Genomic DNA, 20986 nt, shown 5'->3' with positions numbered 1-20986 from the left:
GGGAGAGGATACTATGTCTTTACCTTGAAGGAGGGTCCTAACTCTGGGATTTTTTCCTTACACTCCAGCTTGGTGTTCTCCTTCCTGGAGACTTTCAAGCATGTTCTTGCATGTGGCTCACAAACCTGCTTCCTTGTGATCTGCCTCAAGTTCTGGTATTGCAGAATGGGTGCCAGGCATTACTTTCACTGTTTGTGCGATGTCGTGAAACCCACCAGCAAGCTATACTTCACAACCAGCTGATCATCTCTGTTCACACTCCTTGATCCCGTCAACTGAAGAGAAAGTTTGCATTGTTACGCATATTCTTGGAATCTGATAAGATCTTCAAGTCTTGCTTTGGTAATGGTGTTACCACAGTGTGGTTCCAAAGTTCTTACATTTGGACATTCCCCTTGTGGGCTCTCTCACCAGTTTTCATTGATTCTTCATTTGCACCAAGAGCAGGGTATTGACCTTTTAGTCGAAGGATAAGAGTTCAGTAGCTGATCAGACAGCTCCCCAAAAGTTTTTCACTTGGCAGGGTTGGTGCACACTGGCGGCAGAATCCTCGTGATGTCAGTAATAGCTAATGTTGGCTCACAGGAGTCTGGTAGCTCAACCATTGATAGATTTTTCTCCAGCCAAGACAATGTGCTGCTTTTTAGGGTCTTTCTTAGGGCTTGTCTACACTACCGCAGGTGTTCGATCTCAGATACACAACTTCAGCTACGTTGTGCAAAAGGGGCAGGGATGTTAAAGCATTGCCACGGCAGCATTTAACGTGGGATGCGTACGGGCTGATACCGTACCGGCTCCCTTTCACCCCTGTCCAGGGTACAATCTGGACTGTTGGACAGCTGTGTCCCCTCAGTTCTCCAACATGGGTTGCCTTTTACGCTGCTTTGCTGTCAGAGCAACCACTCCTGGCTTGCTCACACACACAGCCTCTAGCATGTAGACTACTCCCAGCTGAGTTAGATGAGTGCTCTTAGCTAGCCACTCCTGAATTATACTGGAGAGGGACACAAGCAAATTCCCAGTCCCAGACATGTCCCCAGAAATGTGCCCAGCTCTCTCCTTCTTGACAAGGAAAGCTCATAGAAAGCCTGTAATTTCATTAATAGAAAATAATATGCACAAATCTTGCTATCCAAATGGAGTTTCCCCAAACATTTCAATCCAAATACACGCTGGATAGATAAAACAGAAAAATAAGTTTAACAACTACAGAAAGATCGATTTTAAGTGATTACAAGGAATGAGGCATAAAGGTCAGAAATGGTTACAAAGAAATAAAAGGTAAAACGCAAACTAAAACCTAACCTAACAAGCTAAGTGAACTTAGAGCAAGAAGGTTTCTCTCACCATAGGTTTACAACACTCTGGCTGGATTCCTCCCAAACCAGGACCCCTCCCCAAGTACCGTGATGCTTTCTTTGTCTTTCAAACATTGTTGATGCAGTGAGTAGAGATGAGGGGAGAGAGGTGATTTGGGACCTCTATTCCTCATTTTTGTATCTTTTCCTCCTCTTTGAAGATCATCTCCAGCTGGAGTTCAGGCGACAGCCACTCTGTTTACCCCAGCTGTTCCATTGCCAAGATTCCCAAATTTCTCACTCACACCTTTCTTACTGCCAAAGAACGATTGCTTAACCAGGTGATAGTCCATTTGATTATGCTGCCAGCTGGCTGAGGTGCTGGCTAGCCTTGGTCTCTGGGCAAATAGTTTGAAGCTGTTTTTCTAAACTTGGAGCATGTCTCAGTAAAATCACACAGTAGAATCTTATAATTTTACACACAATGTTGCCACATGCATTTTACCAGGACAATAACGTTCAGCAGATTATGGGCTTTTAAATGATACCTCACAAGGCATACTTTGTACAAGAGTGATCATGGTTTTGTAAAAGTGGTGAGCATAAGGGTACAGACTGTCACAGGGGGCAGTCTCAACAGCCCTTCAGCTTCACTGCAACAGTTTCCTAATTCAGATGGGGAGCCATGGCTCTCACCCACAGTCAAAGGCCCCCACTCCCTCCAGACATGAAAAAACTAGTTCTAGCCAAATGATCCAGGCTAGCACCTGAACTGGTGCCAGAAGAATCTGCCATTAACTCCCAGTTATTACAAGGGCTTCTTTATTCCATTTATGGACAGGTATTTCTATAGCATCCTTCCCCATTTGAATCTGAATCCCCATGTGAACGCTCACAACAGGAATCCAGCAAAGCTTAGCTATGGCCACTAGGACCTCCCTTTAGCTGGCTGGAAAGGAGGCACATCCAAATCACTAGCACCCAGAAAGGGCAGGTCCTAGCAGAATGGCCTGAGCTGGCTGTAAGCCATACTATGGCTATATTGCCTCTTTGCCCTAATACTTGGCCTCCAGAACAGCAGAGAGTCTCCTGCAGTGACAGCAAAGCAGCCACACAAGGGATTGTTTATGGAAAGCTTTTATTGTTAGTACTGAAATCAGATTGCTAGAAGCACTGGTAGTTGGGTCAGAGAACCACACTATAGGGAGGGTGGGCAGGTTGGCTCAGCCGCTGAGCCTGTAACCTCAGGGCACTGGTTTCTGGGCAGCCCAGCTCAGGAGCGACTGACTGATGGACTCATTCCACACAACAGCTAAGTGTTTGCACATCCCCTTTGTAGAGGTCAATTTCTGAAAGAGCCATCCAGGCTGTCCTACCTTCTGATCCGCTACAGCGCTCAGGCACACTAGCGGGGACAGCAAGGAAAAGCTTGCGTGGCCGCTGCCCAGAGTCTGCACGTGTGTCCAGTAGCAAAGTTGATCCCTTATTCAGACATGCCACTGCCACCCTCCTCCTGAGTTACATGAGATAAAATGCTGCTGATCTGCAAAGCTCATCCCTCCTGCAGAGCAAGGGTTAGAGACTCTGGAATCAGCGAGGGCAATAAAAACATTTGCAAACTCTGCTCTGTCCCCATTAACTTGGGCCAAACACAGCCTCAGAAGCCAGAGCCATCTCATGGCAGCATGCAGGGAGGCTGCAAAGGGCAGCTGAGAGCAGGGAATGAAGAGCTATGGTCTTCTGAGGATTTTTAACCTGACCCTCAGGAAACTGTTTCAACTCAGACTTCCCACACTCAGCGTGTTCCCATCTCTCTGCCCAGAGCTGCCAGCTCTCAGCTGCAGTCACCAGCGGGTGCCCCAGCAGCTTCCAAGGGGTTTGATACAAAGTCGCCCAATTGCTGGGTCCTGAAGCTGCATTTAAAAAGGAATAAAACCCTGTAACCGAGCAGGGAGGCTGACGCCATGGCATCACCTTCACCATTTCATGGGGTGGGGGCTCTTGCGTCAGCTGCTTAGAGCCCCTGCAGCAAGCCACCTCTGAGAAGGGATCTAAGAAACAACGCAGCGGGCACGTTCGCTTCAGAGAAGAGTCACCCCAGCAGCTGCTCCCTGCGCATCTCCCTCAGCACATGCAGCAGTAGCAAGCGAGCTGCCATCTGAGTTACTCCAGGCTGAAGCGAGGTCAGATGCTGTGCCAGACCAGTCATTCAGCCTTCACCCGCCTGGATCTTGGGGCAACAGTAGCTGTTCCTAAAAAGACACGAGAGAAAGTCAGAGCAGTGAGAGGGCAAAGTTTGACAGTCAAGCTACCTGTTCCCTGCAGCAGGGGAAATTCACTTTCTCCCGTGGGAAGACTGAGGGAGGAGACGAGTGCCAACTGCTTCCTAATAGAACTCAGATCTCAGTCCTGGCCAGATCTGGGGCCCCAGGATCCTGTGTAAGGTATCACCCACCCCAACCCACCAGTCTGCTATCCTGGTGTCCATTAAGGATTCACTCGCTGCGGACCCACCATTCCTACGGTCAGTGATTTGGTCACACAACACGTGCACAGAGAATTAGCTTCAGAGTTTCTAATTCCAGTGGCTGGCCAACAATCCTACAGCGTGTGGGTGGTTGATGGGGCTTCCCTTTCCTTGCAGAACACAAGCTCTTTTATTCCACTTTTGAAAAAAAGCCTGATTGACCTTGACCAGCATAAGCCATCTGGGCTTATCCCCCTCCCATGCTCACGCTGGAGCCAGAGCAGAATTCTAACCTGTGCTTCTCCGAGCAGATGCCTGCCTCTTCCTATCTGCAGCAGGAGTTTTGCTCGTGGGAGACTCTTGGCTTGCCGAAGCTTTCCTTCTGGACCTGGCGTTTGGCTTTCTTGCTTTATTTCCCTTGGCGTTCTCAGCTCCTGGGACGAGCTCTTTCCCCTTCTTCCTGCCAGATCGCGTTGCTACCTTCTCTTGGCTGCTGCTGCCCTTCGAACTTCTCTTAGGCACCGGCTTTGTGACCTAGGCAGATGATTGAAATGTGCACTCTCGGTCACAGGGAAGCGACTTGAGCTTCTTCTGTACGTTTGAAAGTTCAGGGGAACCGGGGGCAAAGGCTGTTGTGGGAAGTGCTGTTGCTGTTCTGGGATTGACCTTCAGATGCACAGGTTTAACCATCTGCCCTATGGAGTTTACTCCACACACATCAGCTGGGAGAAAACTGGGGCAAGTTTTAAAACGTAAGCTGCCTAAAGTCAGGCACCAAATGTGAACATTTGGCCTTGTTCTCCCTAAAGTTCTCCACCTCAGGAATGCACATCACCAGCTGTTCACGCAGCCACTACTAACCCTTACAGTAAATGCTGAGAGAACATTTGGTGCTGTGCAAGGCAAAGACAGAGCTCACATCATTGGCTTTGGAGCAGGGACCGTCTACTACTCTGTCTGTACCGCACCCAGCGCAGTGGGGTTCTTGGCTGGCCCTTCGAAAGAATCATATTTTTTCTGATAGTGCCTATGTTACACAGACAGACAGACAGAGGTATTTTGCAATCTGCCAGTCAGATATGCATAGGGATGTTTGCGGATTTGCAAAGTTTAACAACAAAGGGGAATAGATTAGCTGTTTCACCATTAACCCAAACAAGGGCAGTAGTACCAGTAAGATATGCCACAGCCTCGGGTCAATAGCAGCTGTATTTTGATTAAACGCTTTGCAGGGACTTTGCAGCTAAAAAAGCTGCATCTGTACGCACCCTTAAGCCGCTTCCTTTCGCCAGGTTGCACAACTTCCATTGTTCCAAAGACACTCCTTGATCAGCATGACCCTGTTAGCGATTTGTCTCTTACTGCAACATTGACATTTGCAGTTCATTGCTCAGATTAAATAATGTCTGGACAATAGAAGTGTGTTTCTTTAACCCCACCCCTGAGGCCAGCAGGCAACAGTTAGAACTGCCGAACCAGCAGAGACTACTAAAAAATAAAATAACCTGTTATTCGTGTACTGCGCTCAATTCATCCTGCGATGAGCTTAATGAGAGCGTGGGGTTGAGATCCCCGCTATCAAAACATCTCTGGGATGAGGAGCCTCTCTACAGAGATGTGTGTACAAACAGAGTGTAAAAACATGCACACATGTGCCTAGTGTCAGGATGTGTGTCAGTAAAGTGTCCATGACTTCGGGGGCTAGTTGAGAGAGGCAGTATTATCTAGGGCAGTGTTTAGAGGACAAGAATGCGAGTTTGGGTTCTATTAGTTTTAGTCCTGATTCACCGACCCCTAACGGCAACACATTGGTCTGTCTCTGTTCTACAGTTTTCTCATCTGGGAATAATGGGCGGCTGTGAAGGCTGAGGTGGTGTTTAGCTTCTTCCAGCCAAAGATCCAATGAAATGCACAATGGGGGCAGCAGGAGAATGACTCTGGGAGTAGAGGGGCCCCCATAAACACTGAGAGTTACAGAAGACATCTAGACTAAGGCTCTGTACCTTTGGACTTGAAGGCTCAGGGTCAGCATTCACCCGCGAGCGCCTCTTGCGGGACTTTTCCCCTGCAGAAGAGAACGTTAAGATGACCGTTTAACTCTGGAGGCGAGAAAGGGGCCTGACTGCAGCTGAGTCAGAGGTCTAATCCCCAGCCCTCTTTTCCTCTGGGAAGCCATCCAGGGAAGAAAAGCTCCCACATATGGTCTGGAAGCTTGGAGATGGTTCTGAGAGAGGTTGGACACAGCTGGCCTGGTTTTGTGGACATCTTGCCTGGACTACACGTGAACTGAGTGTACAGAGGGTGCTCAGAGTGGGCTGGTTTGCATAGCTCTCCCTCCACAGAGCAGGTATAGCACAAAGAGCAACAAGTACTAGCTTCCCCACGTTCACAAGGACACTTGTAGGGTACACAGGCCACTTGCTACTGGGCTGCCAACAATAATGGGACCCTTGGAGACTCACTATCTCCTTTCACCCGGGCTGCTGAATTGCCACCCAGTGGTAAGGATGCGTAACCACTACTGGATTCAGGACAGTGAACTAGAGAGTTTTGAGAAGAGTGTAGCTTGTTTCCTTAACCTTAATAATTCCACAGCAAGCGAAGGATCTCCCTGCCTCTCCCAACCCAACCAGAAGCAAGAGAACCCTGCAAAGCATGGAAGAGTAAAGCGGATGTTCACCTTTCGGGGCCATAGGTCCAGGCTCCCCCTGCAAAGGAAGGCAGAGCTTTTAGACAGTGCCCTAACCCAATCCAAAGGGCAGTTCAAACCCCCTCATCAGGCATCAAAGGTCTCAGCAATGCTGCCAGACCCAGCAGAGGGGCACCCGTACATTAGCTGGAGCAACAGACACTGACAGAATGGCATCTTGGAGCAGCAATAGCTCACTCAGAGTAGTGTAAAAGCCCAAATGTTGGCATCCTAGACTTGGCGTCTGTGGTGTCCATTTCTTACAGGTCTGCTTCTTTCTATATTAAGCCATATTAAGAGAGCAGTAGCCATTAGCTAAGAAACAGGAAGTCACATTCCATCTAAATTACATTAAAACAATGTAACATTGGGCTGTGTTATTGACATGAACTGGGACCGTATAGATCATTGTTGCAACCAAGGTCCTGTAGTGGCACCAAATCTTGCATAAAGGGGGTCAAATAAGGTGTCTAAGACAAGGTTATGGTTTGCTGGTTATGATTATGCTATCTCTATGTGTGTATCATTTTTGTAGTTGAAGTTATGAATATTGGCTCTATACTGTCTGTATTTCAAACTTCTGTTATGTTTCTGGGTGACACTGCAGACGAGTTGGTGTCAGCTCTGCCTAGCCTGCTTGATGGCCCATTAAGGACCATCAGTTATACAACTGACCCATTGAAAAAAGGCAGATACACCTTGGGACTCAGCAAGGCATGCAGGGACATGTCTATGGACAGAACTCTGAGGTTTTTCCATGCCCCTGTGATGGACAGCTTGTCTTTGGGACAAAGAAAGCAGAGACCACATGGCAAGAGACTATAAAAAGCTGCTGCAGCTCCTCCATCCTGTCTTCAATCCTGCTTCTTACTTCTGGAGGGATTTTGCTACAAACTGAAGCTCTAAACAAAGGACTGATGACCCATCCCAACTGTGGATGCACTCCAGAGACTTGATTTGAACCTGCAGTTTTAGTTTATTCTATCACTGTTACAAGCCTGAACCAAGAACTTTGCCATTACTGTATGTAATTGATTCCATTTAACCAATTCTAGCTCTCATCTACATCTTTTTCCTTTTATGAATAAACCTTTAGATTTTAGATTCTAAAGGATTGGCAACAGCGTGATTTGTGGGTAAGATCTGATTTGTATATTGACCTGGGTCTGGGGCTTGGTCCTTTGGGATCGAGAGAACCCTTTTTCTTTTACTGGGATATTGGTTTTCATAAGCATTTGTCCCCATAACAAATGGCACTGGTGGGGATACTGGGAAACCGGAGTGTCTAAAGGAATTGCTTGTGTGACTTGTGGTTAGCCAGTGGGGTAAAACGAAAGTCTTCTCTGTTTGGCTGGGTTGGTTTGTCTTGGTGTGCACAGAAACCCCAGCTTTGGGCTGTAACTGCCCTATTTTAAGCAATTTGTCCTGAGTTGGCACTCTCAGTTGGGTCCCACCAGAACCAGCATAGTTACAGGCTGTTAAGAAGGAGATCCTGTCCTAATAGCACCCACTATCACCAGATAAAGAAACTGATCTTAAGATGGTTAAAGAACATTTAATTTGACAGCATTCTGTCTGGCAAGAAATCACTTATCAATAGTTGTGGGTATGAAATAGATTCATAGATATTTAGGTCAGAAGGGACCACTATGATCATCTTGTCTGACCTCCTGCACAACGCAGGCCACAGAATTTCACCCACCACTCCTGCAAAAAACCTCACACCTATATCTGTGCTACTGAAGTCCTCAAATCGTAGTTTAAAGACTTCAAGGAGCAGAGAATCCTCCAGCAAGTGACCTGTGCCCTATGCTACAGAGGAAGGCGAAAAACCTCCAGGGCCTCTTCCAGTCTGCCCTGGAGGAAAATTCCTTCCCGACCCCAAATATGGCGATCAGCTAAACCCTGAGCATATGGGCAAGATTCATCAGCCAGACACTACAGAAAATTCTTTCCTGGGTAACTCGGATCCCACCCCATCTAATATCCCATCACAGGCCATTGGGCCCATTTACCATGAATATTTAATTACCAAAACCATGTTATCCCATCATATCATCTCCTCCATAAACTTATCGAGTTTAATCTTAAAGCCAGATAGATCTTTTGCCCCCACTGCTTCCCTTGGAAGGCTATTCCAAAACTTCACTCCTCTGATGGCTGGAAACCTTCGTCTAATTTCTAGTCTAAATTTCCTGGTGGCCAGTTTATATCCATTTGTTCTCGTGTCCACATTGGTACTGAGTTTAAATAATTCCTCTCCCTCTCCAGTATTTATCCCTCTGATATATTTATAGAGAGCAATCATATCTCCCCTCAACATTCTTTTAGTTAGGCTAAACAAGCCAAGCTCCTTGAGTCTCCTTTCATACGACAAGTTTTCCATTCCTCGGATCATCCTAGTAGCCCTTCTCTGTACCTGTTCCAGTTTGAATTCATCCTTCTTAAACATGGGAGACCAGAACTGCACACAGTATTCCAGGTGAGGTCTCACCAATGCCTTGTATAACGGTACTAAAACCTCCTTATCCCTACTGGAAATACCTCTCCTGATGCATTCCAAGACTGCATTAGCTTTTTTTACGGCCATATTACATTGGCAGCTCATAGTCATCCTATGATCAACCAATACTCCAAGGTCCTTTTCCTCCGCCGTTACTTCTAATTGATGCATCCCTAGCTTATAACTAAAATTCTTGTTATTAATCCCTAAATGCATGACCTTACACTTTATTGTTTTGTCTTTATGGACCCCATTTACCTATTGTTTGTCTGTATGATCTTTGTCTGGTTCTTTGATTGTTTCTATCTTAAATAATTAATTTTGCTAGGTGTTAATTAATTAAGGTAGTGGGGTATGATTGGTTAGAGAATTTTGTTACAATATGTTAGGATTGGTTACTAAAATTTTAGTAAAATGATTGGTTACGATATAGCTAAGCAGGACTCAAGTTTCACTATATAAACTGGGGTCCACAAGGAAATTCTTGGGAACCAACTCCAGGACACAGCCCCAGGATCAGAGCTGCCAGATCTCACACACTGCCAATCACAGCGTGCAGAAACTGGAGTCCCCCAGATGATCTGATCCTGACTGGCCATCAAGAAAAGTTCATCTGTTTTATTGGGAGTGGTGAGCATTGTATGTGTAGCATGTGCATTCTGTTTTGGTGATTGTTAATAAATAGAGGTTACGTAGGATACTACTGTGTAAGGCTCTTTCACTGGTAAAAGACCCCATAAACCCACAAAAGATGAGGCCCTGAGTCCAGAGGGAATGAGAGTTTGCTCTGAGCCCAGAGGAGTAGAACCCAGAGCCCACGGAGTGCCTAAATTAAGAGGGTTATGCCTGAGCCCTAGGAACTAGGTAGACGTGGGTGCCCTAGAGTATGCAAGTGACAGACAATTTTGTGCGGGTAACAAAGGAACAGACTTTGTGCTAGGCTTAGCCAATGTCTCCTGGTGATGAAGAGCGGAAGGGGCTGGGAGAAGGCCAGAGCCAGATTAACTCTCTCCTGTGGGCCCGGGGCTACTAGATTTTCTGGGGGTTTGGAGTGGGCTCAGGGCTGGGGCAGGGGATTGGGGTGCAGGCTCCGGCTGGGAGGCGCTTACCTTGGGCAGCTCCTGGTCGGCGGTGCAGCAGGGCTAAGGCAGGATCCCTGTCTGCCCTGGCTCCGCGCTGCTCTGCTCCGAGGTGGCTGGCATGTCCAGCCCCTAGGCCGAGGGGCCAGGCCGCTCTGCGTGGTGCACCCTGCCTATGCACGCAGGCGCCACCTCCACAGCTCCCATTGGCTGCAGTACCCGGCCAATGGGAGCTGCAGAGCTGGCGCTGGGATTCCCTCAACACTCCCTGCCTTGGGGCCGCATTGGCGAGCCGGCGCTTGCAGCTCCAGGCCCGGAGTAGGGCGCCAAGGCTCAGGGACCGGTGTTCCGCCTGTGGCGTGGAAACTTGCTGTGGGCTGGATGAAAAGAAGCAGCGGGCCACATCTGGCCCACGGCCTGCAGGGGCCCCCCTTAGCCCAAGGCCATGGGCTGCAGCCCCTAAAGCCCCTGCATTAATCCGGCCCTAGGGAAGACAGCCTGCCAGTCTCCTCTTACAGCGGGGTCCAGGCCCCACGGTAGGACAGCAATGATGAGTCAAGCCTCTCTGAGTGCAAGGCCACCGCAGTTCTTACCTGAAACCAGATGGTCCTACCATTGCCATCACGCAGCGACCTCATGCCAGGGACACAGTAACACTGCAGCCACTCCTCAAAGGCCGCGGTATCATCAGAGGGCTCCGGGCCATAACCCTTCCCCCCTGGTGGGACACAAAAATGAGCATCAGGGAAAACTCTTAGGTCCAAGGTTCCCCCTGCAACTCCAGAAGTGAGGGGCTGATCTGCTGTGGGCTTTGCTCTATGCTACAGTGACCCTTGCTGGGGGCTGCAGCAATGCTCAGCTCCAGCTTTCTGAACCCTTCCAGGGGCTCCCTCTCACATACCCCATGTGGGATAGCTTGGAGATGGATTTGCACCTCTCCAGCCTGCACACACGCAGCTTGAAAGCATTCAGCTCTCTGGAGCTTGGTGTTTTTAAGGGATTGCCTCTATTTCCACAACAGCTGGAGACATTGACTGCTCCGATAAACCAAGAGGTCGTCAATTTCTCTCGTATCCGGCCTCACTCGTCTGCATTTGCTTCCCCACCAATGTCTGCAGCTGTCTGGCTCGCTCACCACAGTCAGTGTGCAATGCAGTTAGCTCTGGTGGGGCGGAGGGGTCTGTCTGCTGAAATCCTTAGGGGAAGTCTGGGAAAAACCTACGGCAGGCTGAAGCAGAGGCAGACCCAAAAAGGATGCAAGAGAGGGAAAATAATGGATGGACCATGGGGCCTCTCCTTGCTTAGTCCCAGAGAGGAAGACAGGAACACATCCCAGCTGGGACAGGGAGTGAAGTCTGTCCCCTGCAATCAACAGTTGTGTAGGGAACACTGAGCAGAGTGACAGGACATGCACCTGTGCTCCGCTCTTCAGCGAACAGGGCCACCATGGGTCTCTCCTATTATAGACTTTACAGTCAGAAGAGACCCTCAGGATCATCTAGTCTGACCTCCTGCACATTGCAGGTCACAGAACCTCACCCACCCACTCCTGTAATAGGCCCCTAATCTCTGACTGAGTAACTGATGTCCTCAAATCATGCTTTAAAGACCTTAAATTACAGAGAATCCACCATTGACACTAGTTTAAACCTGCAAGTGAACCAGGCCCCACACTACAGAGGAAGGCAAAAAATCCCCAGGATCTTGGACAATCTGACCTGGGGGAAAATTCCTTCCTGACCCCAAATATGGTGATCATTTAGACCCTGAGCATGTGGGCAAGACCTAGCAGGCAGACCTCTGGGAAAGAATTCTCTGTAGTAACGCAGAGCCCTCCCCATCAAGTGTCCCATCTCTGGCTGCTGGGGATTTTTGCTACTGGCTGATGACAACAGCTACCCATTGAAATCTGCACGATGGAAGTAGCTTTGTAGGGGCCACTTGCGCACCCCACAGGGCACGTCTGGTGTCACCCTGCCTCTCACGTAAAGGCCCAGCCTCCTCCCACTGGCATTAAACGCCCAGCCTGAGCGCTTTCATATGGTGCCCTTGCTTCCTGCTACCCCTGCCCCAACCCACCCGAGTAGGGCTCTGCCCTACCCCTCCCCCGTTGCGGAGCGTCTGCCCAGCTGAAGGCAGCAGGGATCCAACCCCAACCCCAACATCTCATTGCAACTCCTCCTGCTGGTGTGGCTGAGTCACCTCCATCACAGGCTCCATGGCCCACTGCAGGGCAGGAACCCGGGGCTGTGCTCCCTGAGCTATCTCCTTACCCATGTCAATGACCTCCATGGGCACTGCATGGCAGAGCTCCAGCAGGTCAGGATTCTCCCGCTTTAGCTTCACTTTCTTGCTCAAGGTCAGGTCCGGACTCTGCTGGGTTTGAGAGGAGGAGATTCAAACAGGGAGCCCAGACACAGCCCAAGCCAACCCTCTCCCATACAACCCTTCCCCAGCCATCCAGCCCTTCCTCCTCCCAGCAAGGGTCGGTCCACCCTGCAATCCGAGGTGCAACTGAGCACTGCAGGCATACCTGAGCCAGCTTGCTAATAGCCACCAGCGTACACACCCAGGGTCCCAGGCAGGCTTGTATTTGGGTGCCTAACCTGGGCGCCAGAGCCTCTCTGCTAGTTTTAGCGAGCCAGCTGAATCAAAGAGAGCTTGGGTATGTCGACCCATGCTGCACTTACACTTCTGACTGCGGTGTAGACCCTACTCCAAGCCGCTTTGTAGCTGCTGGTCCCACCCAAAAACCAACCAGCCTAGTCCCCTCCCAGCTGTCCAGCCCTTCCTATAAGGCAACTCCTCCACAGCTGCCAAGCCATCCTGCTCCTCACCCCTCCCCCAGATTTCCCTTACCAGAGGCCTAAACCCGCCCTGACTGCTCCAAGTCAGCTTCCTCTCCCTCCACATGCTAAATGCTCCCTGTTTCCAGATGCCAGGCAAAATTCAGCCCTGGCATAAACAGGGCTAACTCCATAGACTTTGAAGCAGCTGCTCTTGCTGAGTGGGAATCTGACCTGCCTCTGTACAGTACCCACTTGTATACATCAGTCACTTTACCACTCCACGCAGGGCTGAATTTAGCCTGGCAGCTTTGGAAGGCTAAAGATCCCTTATGGCTGGGACGCATCACTGACTGCACTGCAGGTGTTTGTAACTTAACTACAGAGACAGGCCGGGGGAGGGGAGGGGAGGGGAAGGGAGGAAGGCCGGTCAGACAAAAACACTATTTGGAGGGGAAGTAGCTATTTTAAAAAAAACCCAGAGGCCACACAGCACTAGACCAGAATAGTCAGATTTGGAGCCTAAACTATCGTGGTCCTCTTAGTTGTGGGTTATTTTCACAGCAAACTAGGATCTTTGGCCCAGATCCCCAAAGGTATTTAGGCACCGAACTTCCCTTGAAATCAGTGGAAGTTTGGTGCCTAAATACCTTTGAGTATATTTGAGATTGGTCGGGGGAGGGAATGGTAAAGTGAGTGAAATATGCAAGAGGCTACTGTACAAGGCAGAGCACAGTCCCCCTCAGCAAAGGATGGTGCATACACGACACAGGAGCCATAGATGTATATGCCATGACAGGCAGTCACGGTCCATCTGGCTCAAGATTTGCAAACAAGTTTTACATGCAGCACTTTTGCAGAGCAACTCCTAGGAGTTAAAGGCAACAGAAGATAAGCAGACATTTGCGTAGCATCTGTCCTCCCAAATGTGCTTTATAAACTAACCATACACATGCCGTATATCACACGAGGAAGCGAGTGATTCCTTCATGGAGGAGCCAAATGCAATCACTGAACTGTTAAAGCAAGTCTGAGTATGGGGAGGGAAGAAGTCCGTCTCCTTCTCAAGCTGCATGGCTAACTGAGGAGCCAGAATGCAGTCAGCAGAGCTGGGATTTGGTGAGGGTGCTGGTGCTAACCTCCCTGCTTGGGCAAGGTGCCAGAGGAGCTTTAACGACTACATGGGAGCAGGCCCCGTCTCAAAGCTCTCCAGAAAACCACCCCTTCAAATCCCATGCAGGGGCATTGCCTGCTTCAGGCCTGACTCAGAGCCAACAACTAAATGGGCAGCACTATTGTCTGCACAGGTCACCCATCCAAGCCATGCACATAACGATCTGGCTGAGCAAGGGGGATCTGACAGACTCCAGGCCATGGCAGTGTGGCCGCACGTCACGGGGGGTAAAGCCTGAAGAATTAAACGGAGATTCCCCTGTGAGAAGGAATTTTGAGAGACACAGAACAGGCCCTGAAGTCAGAGTGTCTGGCCTCCTGATTCATGATGAGGATCCACCTCCAAGACAGCAGCCACTTCTAACAAGAACAAAGAACAACAGGACCCAAAACAGAAATGGTGGAAGTTCTAAGGTTAAAGCTACAACTTGTAACTGGGGCTGCAGAGGGTCCAAGAGCCAGTGACGCCATCACACCCCATGTGCTGCGATCCCCAGGCGCTACAGGGTGAGCACTGAACCCTGAGTTCTGTGTGATGAGCTGCAACTTTTCTGTGCACGTGTGTAAGCCTTCTTCATCCTCCTCACCTGTTTCCGATGCTGAAGGGCCTCTAGCACCGTCCGAGCCTTTTCAAAGGGAGGGATCTTTAACCTAGGAGAGTCCATCTGTTACGTGAGGACCCCAACACAAATGCCAGCCAGTGCAAATGGAGTCCCGGCCTAAGGAGGGAGATTGCTGACGCAGCGGGTGAAAGCATTGGCTTTTCACCTCTGAAGAGCTGGATGCAATCTACGCAGTAAAACATTGGTGCATTCTGACTACCGCACGTGAGCATGCTGTAATTCAGCTCCCCAGGCAAGGTCCCGGATTGAAAGTGTCACTGCAGGCCAAATCTGAGATGCCCAGCACATATAGGGCACTCAGAAAAAAAATAAAAGTCAGGGCTGTGTTGGTAGCGAGCGTAGTGCAGGAACTGCAAAGTACTCAAAGCTGAGGTGCACTGGATGTGCTGTCTGTGGGTGCTTAGCACTGGAATGGATATGGGCTGGCTGCATTTCAGCAAGGGAAATGGAAATGGGTGGCCTATCAACAGTTTGGATCCTTACATGGTGCTGGTCTCATAGCTACAGTGATGGGAATAACAAGGTCTGATATCTACTTACTATGTAAAAGGGACCCTATACATGAGCACCTTATGCTCGCTAATGTATTCATCCTCACAACCCCTAAGGCAGTGCTAATATCGACATTGTACAGATAGGGAAACTGAGGCAAAGAGCAGCTAAGGGCTTGTCTCCATAGGGAGTTCAGACCAGTTAACTGAAGCTGTGAAGTTAAGGCACATCAGTGAAAGTGCATCATAAACCCCCATTTGGAGAGGCTCATTCAGAAGTAAAGTGGCCTTAGTTTGCAGTAGCTGAATCCTCCTTGGGGGTTTTATGCACTTGACCTCCCGTGCATTAACTTCACAGCTTTAGTTATTTCATCTGAACTTTCCTCAGCGTCCCTGAGTAAACAAGGCCTGGTTTGCTCCAATGTCACATAGGGAGCCTGGGGTGGAATAGGGAATTGGACCCACTTCTTCATTGGGCCGGCCTCCTCCTCTCTGCTCTGCACCCTGCTCACCTGTAGAGAATCTCAGCTCGGAGGTAGTTGCCAATCCCATTGAAAAACTTCTGATTTAACAGGGCTTCGCAGATGGGCTTGTTGAAAGCCTTGTCACACAGGTTCCTCAGCACGTTCTCCCTGGAAGACAGCAGGGCCGGTCAGCTAGGGAGGAGGGGCTGGGGAAATGACCATTTCACTCAACCTGTGATGTGCTTCCAACACAGTAACCAACATGTGAGGTGGGGTTGTTCTCCAGTGGGGTTTTCTGCTGAAGAAGGGTCTGCCTCCCAACACAAGCAGGGAGAAGTGAAACTAAAAATGATGGAGGCTATGGTCTAGCGGGCACAAGTGAAACCTTGGGGGATGGTTCTTATAGCAAGACTGTAAATATAGATGTGAACAGTCTGTGTAGGAGAGAGGAGGGGGCAGCATTAGACATCAAGAGGCATTACAATAAGACAGGTAATGATAAAGGTAGAGGAGAAACCCTTTGGGTAAAGGTACAGGGATGACCCACTGTTTCCTTAGCAGGAGCAGCACATGGACTTGCAGTTCCAGTGCTGTAAGCTACTTGAATTCAGCCCCATACAGAACGGGTTCCCGGAATGCAGCAGTTATAAAGGTATTCGATTGCAGGGAAGCAAATTAAGAAATTGAGTGTGATAAGAGGAAGCATTAAAGACCCATCACAGCGTGAAGAAGGCTGGAGGAACAGTAAGACACATCGCCATTAAAGCATCAAAGGCAGTCTAAGAGTCCACTGAAACAGACGAATACAAAGAACAAGAAGGAGCCTTTGAAGAGTGGCTTTATGAAGGGCTGCTCTAAGATCTGCACATAGAAGAGCAAAGAAATAAGGGAACACCAACACGTAGAGTCAGGTGAGGCTTGCAGTGAAGAGACAAGGGTACAAGGAATGCTGCCAAAGGGAAATAAACATAAGTGGCCACACAGAAATGCACTGAAGAGGGAGTAGCTCATTCATCAAAGAGGAGAGGGATGAAACTAACAATGACTCAATACCTGAGATACTGGAATCCTTTTATGCAATCTGCCTTTGACAAGGTGCTCAGGGAATTAACCAACAAACTCACCAAGTCTCTGATGACTGAATGGGATACAATTAGGGAAAGGAAGATTTAAGAATATGAGGGGTGAAAAGATTGGAAGGGAAGCAGTGGAAACCCCAATGCTCAGCAAATTAAAAACTAACCCTGAAAATCCACTAATGAACGTACCACATGGTACGTGGGCAGGCAGGGACGTGCACCAGAGAACCCAATGACCCCTTTCAATCTCCAACCTCTGTCAGTCTGTGATACGCCCTTCAGCTACGAATTCTACCTGTGAAATACAAAGTGGGCACTTTGGCCCACAGCCTCTAAGGTATTTAGGCTCTTCCAATAGAAGTTAGGACCCTCATTATCTTTGGGGACCTGGTCCTTTGTCCACCAAGCTACAAAGCCCCTCCTTGCCTGCCATGGGATTTTGCGGGTGTTAAAGTAGCTACAGCAGGGTTCTCACTCTCTTGCACTATTTCACAACTGTAACAGACACATTAAGAGTGAAACATTAACTTGGACAAAATAATACAAGAGCTCAACCAAAGCCCTCCAGAAATCTGTCGTAGTCAGTTAACAGGTCCTAACCTAGGGGATCTCCAGATTTTTCCAGCCTCCCATTTTGCAGACATCTCCTCATGGACCTACCTCATTCTCAACCATTCAGCCTCCCCCTGCTTGGTTCTCAACATGCTGAATTGAGTGGCTAGCAAGGTGGTCTGCATAGCCCTGGAGAGCCATTGCTGTGAGGGTTAAATAGCTCAGCTGTGCTCTTCCCTCTTGCAACACTTAAGAATTATTTTTGTGCTGTTCACTTGTTATATAAAAAAAAGCCACACAGTAGGATGTTTAAACCAAGCCTGTTCCCTTATTCATAGTGAGATCTCAGGGAATACAAAGCACCAGACAAACCAGACAGTCTTCAATCCAAGACAAAGTTTCCATAAATGTGAGCTAGACGTATCCCTGTAATGGCGAAAGACCCCATATTCTATCACCAGGCGCCACACAGAATTCACTGTTAGAACATTGTGTTTATCATTCAGCCCGTGTCCCTGCCCATTCAACACACACTCCTGGTCAGTTTCTCAAGCAGAGATGAAAGGTCATGGTGGATCTCACCTGAATTTCTCATACTCCAGCATCACACATGGCCCTCGGTCCAGCTGCCACGTCCCGTGCACTTCCCACCGCCCGAAGCGCCTGAAATCCACGAAGCAGAGGGCTTGGCGCGGGCTCTCCTTGGTGTAAAACCGCAGGTGGGCATGTTTGGGCAGCTCAGCCCCGGAGGTGAGCTTGAAGCTGCCTGACATTCCAAAGCGGAAGACAAGATCCATGGGCTGCTGGGGACCGTTCTGGCTCTGCCCCTCCTTGCCCCTCTCTCTGCCAGGAAGCGTATTCTTCTCCTCTTTGAGTGGCATCAGGGTCAGCTTGATCTCTTTGCCCCGCGAGGTGGCAGAGATCAGGTACGCGTCGCTCTCAAACAGCACCTCTGGGTTCTTGCTCACTTCAGACTTCTCCACCTTCCCCGAGAAGATGAGCCCTGCACATACCGTGTTGATGTAGCAGCTAGCCAGGTGAAGCTCTGGTCCCTCTGGCATCTTAGACACCTAAGGCAAGACTCAAGCATAAGGCAGAGCAGCTACCGTAGCACATGCATCTTACTAATCAGGGCGGGCAGCTCTCTCAGTCCCTGGCTTTGCTGGGCCCTCCTGGCCGGTGAATATGGACCCAACAGTAGGTGCGCAGGGGACAATTGCAAGGCAGAGGCAGTGGACAAGGATACCATGGAGAATGGGTATTAGGGATGGGGCCACCTGGCCATGGGCTGAGCCACTAACCCATTCCATGAGGAGCCAGTGCACAGCCAGGAGATAGGCACCACCAAGCTGGCTGGGACCAGGAACAGAGATGGGCCCTGGGTCCCTGTGAGCCAGGAAGCTCCCCACAGGAACCCCAGCACAGGGCCAGCTTCCCCCTCCCGCAGCCAGTGCCCCCCCCCAGCACAGGGCCAGCTTCCCCCTCCCGCAGCCAGTGCCCCCCCCCAGCACAGGGCCAGCTTCCCCCTCCCGCAGCCAGTGCCCCCCCCCAGCACAGGGCCAGCTTCCCCCTCCCGCAGCCAGTGCCCCCCCCCAGCACAGGGCCAGCTTCCCCCTCCCGCAGCCAGTGCCCCCCCCCAGCACAGGGCCAGCTTCCCCCTCCCGCAGCCAGTGCCCCCCCCCAGCACAGGGCCAGCTTCCCCTCCCCCGCAGCCAGTGCCCCCCCCAGCACAGGGCCAGCTTCCCCCTCCCGCAGCCAGTGCCCCCCCCAGCACAGGGCCAGCTTCCCCCCCGCAGCCAGTGCCCCCCCCAGCACAGGGCCAGCTTCCCCCCCGCAGCCAGTGCCCCCCCCCAGCACAGGGCCAGCTTCCCCCCCGCAGCCAGTGCCCCCCCCAGCACAGGGCCAGCTTCCCCCCCGCAGCCAGTGCCCCCCCCCAGCACAGGGCCAGCTTCCCCCTCCCGCAGCCAGTGCCCCCGCACAGGGCCGGCTCCCTGCTCCAGCCAGCTCCCACCCCGCCCGGGTTTGCAGGGGGCCTGGAGGCAGTTACACAACCAGGCACCGCAGCAGCCCGGCTCCGCAGTCCCCGCCCACAGCCCCAGCACGGGGCCGGCTCCCCCCTTCCCCTCAACCTGCCCCCCCCCCCAGCCCGGCTCCCCAAAGCCTGTCCCAGCACAGAGCCGGCCGGGGCACCTGAGCTCCCGCTCGCACTGTTCGTCGGCAACCAGAGGGTTAAACAGCCCCCCCACCCCTGCTGGGAGGGGCGGGGCAACGCGGGGCACGATGGGAGTAGTAGTTGCAAAGGGGAGCTCCCGCCTACAGGGTGGGGAGCGGTGGTCCCCAGGCCCGCGTGGCTGCCGGGGAGGGGCTCGGGGGCACGGGCGGGGAATGGAATTCTCCTCCTCCGCCCTGGGCCTTGTAGTCTATGGCTGGCTGGCTGGGGAAAAGCACCGCACAGCCCCCCTGCACCCCACTGTCCTGTGGCCCCCCCAGAGCAGCTACCGCATGGGCACCCCTGCATCCCACCGTCCTGCACCCACCCAGAGCAGCTACCACACGGACACCCCTGCATCCCACCACCATCCTGCCCCCAGCCAGATCAGCTACCGCCTCAGCAGCACTGCTGCCAGCTTCCCCGTGCACTGTGCGGATGGGTCGCCTCCCTGCCCCACAGTTAGATTTACCAGAGCCAGCCTACAGAGCAGAGTTATTCATAACCTACTTGCTGGGCACAAGGTCACAACATGCCCCAACTTCTCTCATAGAGATGATTCCTCTCTCTCCCCACCCCAGCACCATTTAATCTTGCCTCCAGCGTAAGCTTCAGAGACCAACAGAATGAAGCACACTGATGTGTGGTAGCTGTAACAACTTTTACCCTATCTTCTACCCCCCAAGCTACTCTTATCCATGTATAACACTAAGGTAAATCTTACCAAGCTATTTGCCACACTATCTTACAACAGTTAGTTATCTGTTGTGTGACCTAGGCAGTGTGGCTGAGGTGACAGACCTCTGGACTAGGACTCATAACTAGTTTCCAGTCCCAGCTCCTCTGCTGGCTGACCTTAGGCAAGTCACTCCCCCCCCCCCCACTGCCTCAGTTTCCCCACCTGTAAATTGGGGATAATGATACTGACCACCTTTTTAAAGTGTGTTGAGATTTACTTCTGAAAGTGTGATAGAAGAGTTAATAATACCTAACAAGCTATTGTTTGTACCATTTTAATTGTATTGCCTTTCAATTCAATGGACCACGGCCTTGTTCTTAAAAATACAGGGCTGCCCTGGTCTTTTGCTGTTCAGCAGCAATTTACCAAATTATTTCAAAGTTAAAATGGTTACCCACTTCACTGCCTTCGGGCTATGTTGACTTTGCTCTAAAGGAGCAACTGCATGATCCCCAAGCTGTGAAGTTGTTGTAAATCAGAACCCTGAGCTGTAGCCAGGAAAGGGGGTTAGCACAATAGGGCACCAGTGGCAGGGGCCAATGTAAACGGAGCACAATTTAAATGAAGTTACCAAAACCCAACTGGTCCCTCGATGGCTGTGTTACCAGAGCTGTGCCTGGGGCAACGGCTGGACTAGCCAGGGTTGCTACAAGACAAGGCTGGGGTGAGTGAATAGTTTATGGACTTTGCCTACGCTGGCTCTGGTTTCTACAAAGGTCAGGACTGAAGGAACAGGGAGGGTGTATGTGGGATGGAGAGACATTGACAAAGCTGCAGGGGCTGGCAATAGGTTACAGAGTACCTGCCAGTATGATTAATTTTGCCTGCGGCATC

General features: G+C 50.6%; 1 protein-coding gene across 3 annotated transcripts; it reads right to left on the bottom strand.

Annotated features, from left to right (window-relative positions):
• Window positions 1-2419: 2419 nt before the first annotated feature.
• On the bottom strand, window positions 2420-19480 carry NEIL1 (nei like DNA glycosylase 1). Of its 3 annotated transcripts, none has more exons than XM_048868388.2 (10): window positions 19395-19480; window positions 17787-18274; window positions 15622-15741; window positions 14583-14646; window positions 12310-12412; window positions 10630-10754; window positions 6446-6473; window positions 5769-5830; window positions 4059-4299; window positions 2420-3550 (listed from the first exon to the last, which is right to left on the bottom strand). In XM_048868388.2, the coding sequence occupies exons 2-10, from the start codon at window positions 18263-18265 to the stop codon at window positions 3504-3506; spliced, it is 1269 nt and encodes a 422-aa protein (XP_048724345.1). In that variant the 5' UTR covers window positions 18266-18274; window positions 19395-19480; the 3' UTR covers window positions 2420-3503. The 3 variants fall into 3 exon arrangements, with proteins under 3 accessions (XP_048724345.1, XP_048724342.1, XP_048724344.1); XM_048868385.2 differs by lacking the exon at window positions 19395-19480 and adding an exon at window positions 18506-18623; XM_048868387.2 differs by lacking the exon at window positions 19395-19480 and adding an exon at window positions 18506-18623 and having other exon boundaries at window positions 12310-12409.
• Window positions 19481-20986: the final 1506 nt, after the last annotated feature.

This window comes from Caretta caretta, chromosome 10 (genome assembly GCF_965140235.1).
Source record: "Caretta caretta isolate rCarCar2 chromosome 10, rCarCar1.hap1, whole genome shotgun sequence".
In the NCBI taxonomy this organism is placed as follows: domain Eukaryota; kingdom Metazoa; phylum Chordata; order Testudines; family Cheloniidae; genus Caretta; species Caretta caretta.
Note: the sequence above shows the minus strand (reverse complement) of the source record. Positions and strands in the feature narration are given on the sequence as shown.

Bases quoted from the DNA above. Each gene is read 5' to 3' on its own strand.
- NEIL1 (XM_048868385.2), bottom strand. The intron at 15,742-17,786 runs GTGAGATCCACC...GCTGTCTTCCAG, and splicing joins CTGGAGTATGAGAAATTCAG to GGAGAACGTGCTGAGGAACC. The intron at 4,300-5,768 runs GTACAGAGCCTT...TCATCTGCCTAG, and splicing joins CTGAGCCTTCAAGTCCAAAG to GTCACAAAGCCGGTGCCTAA.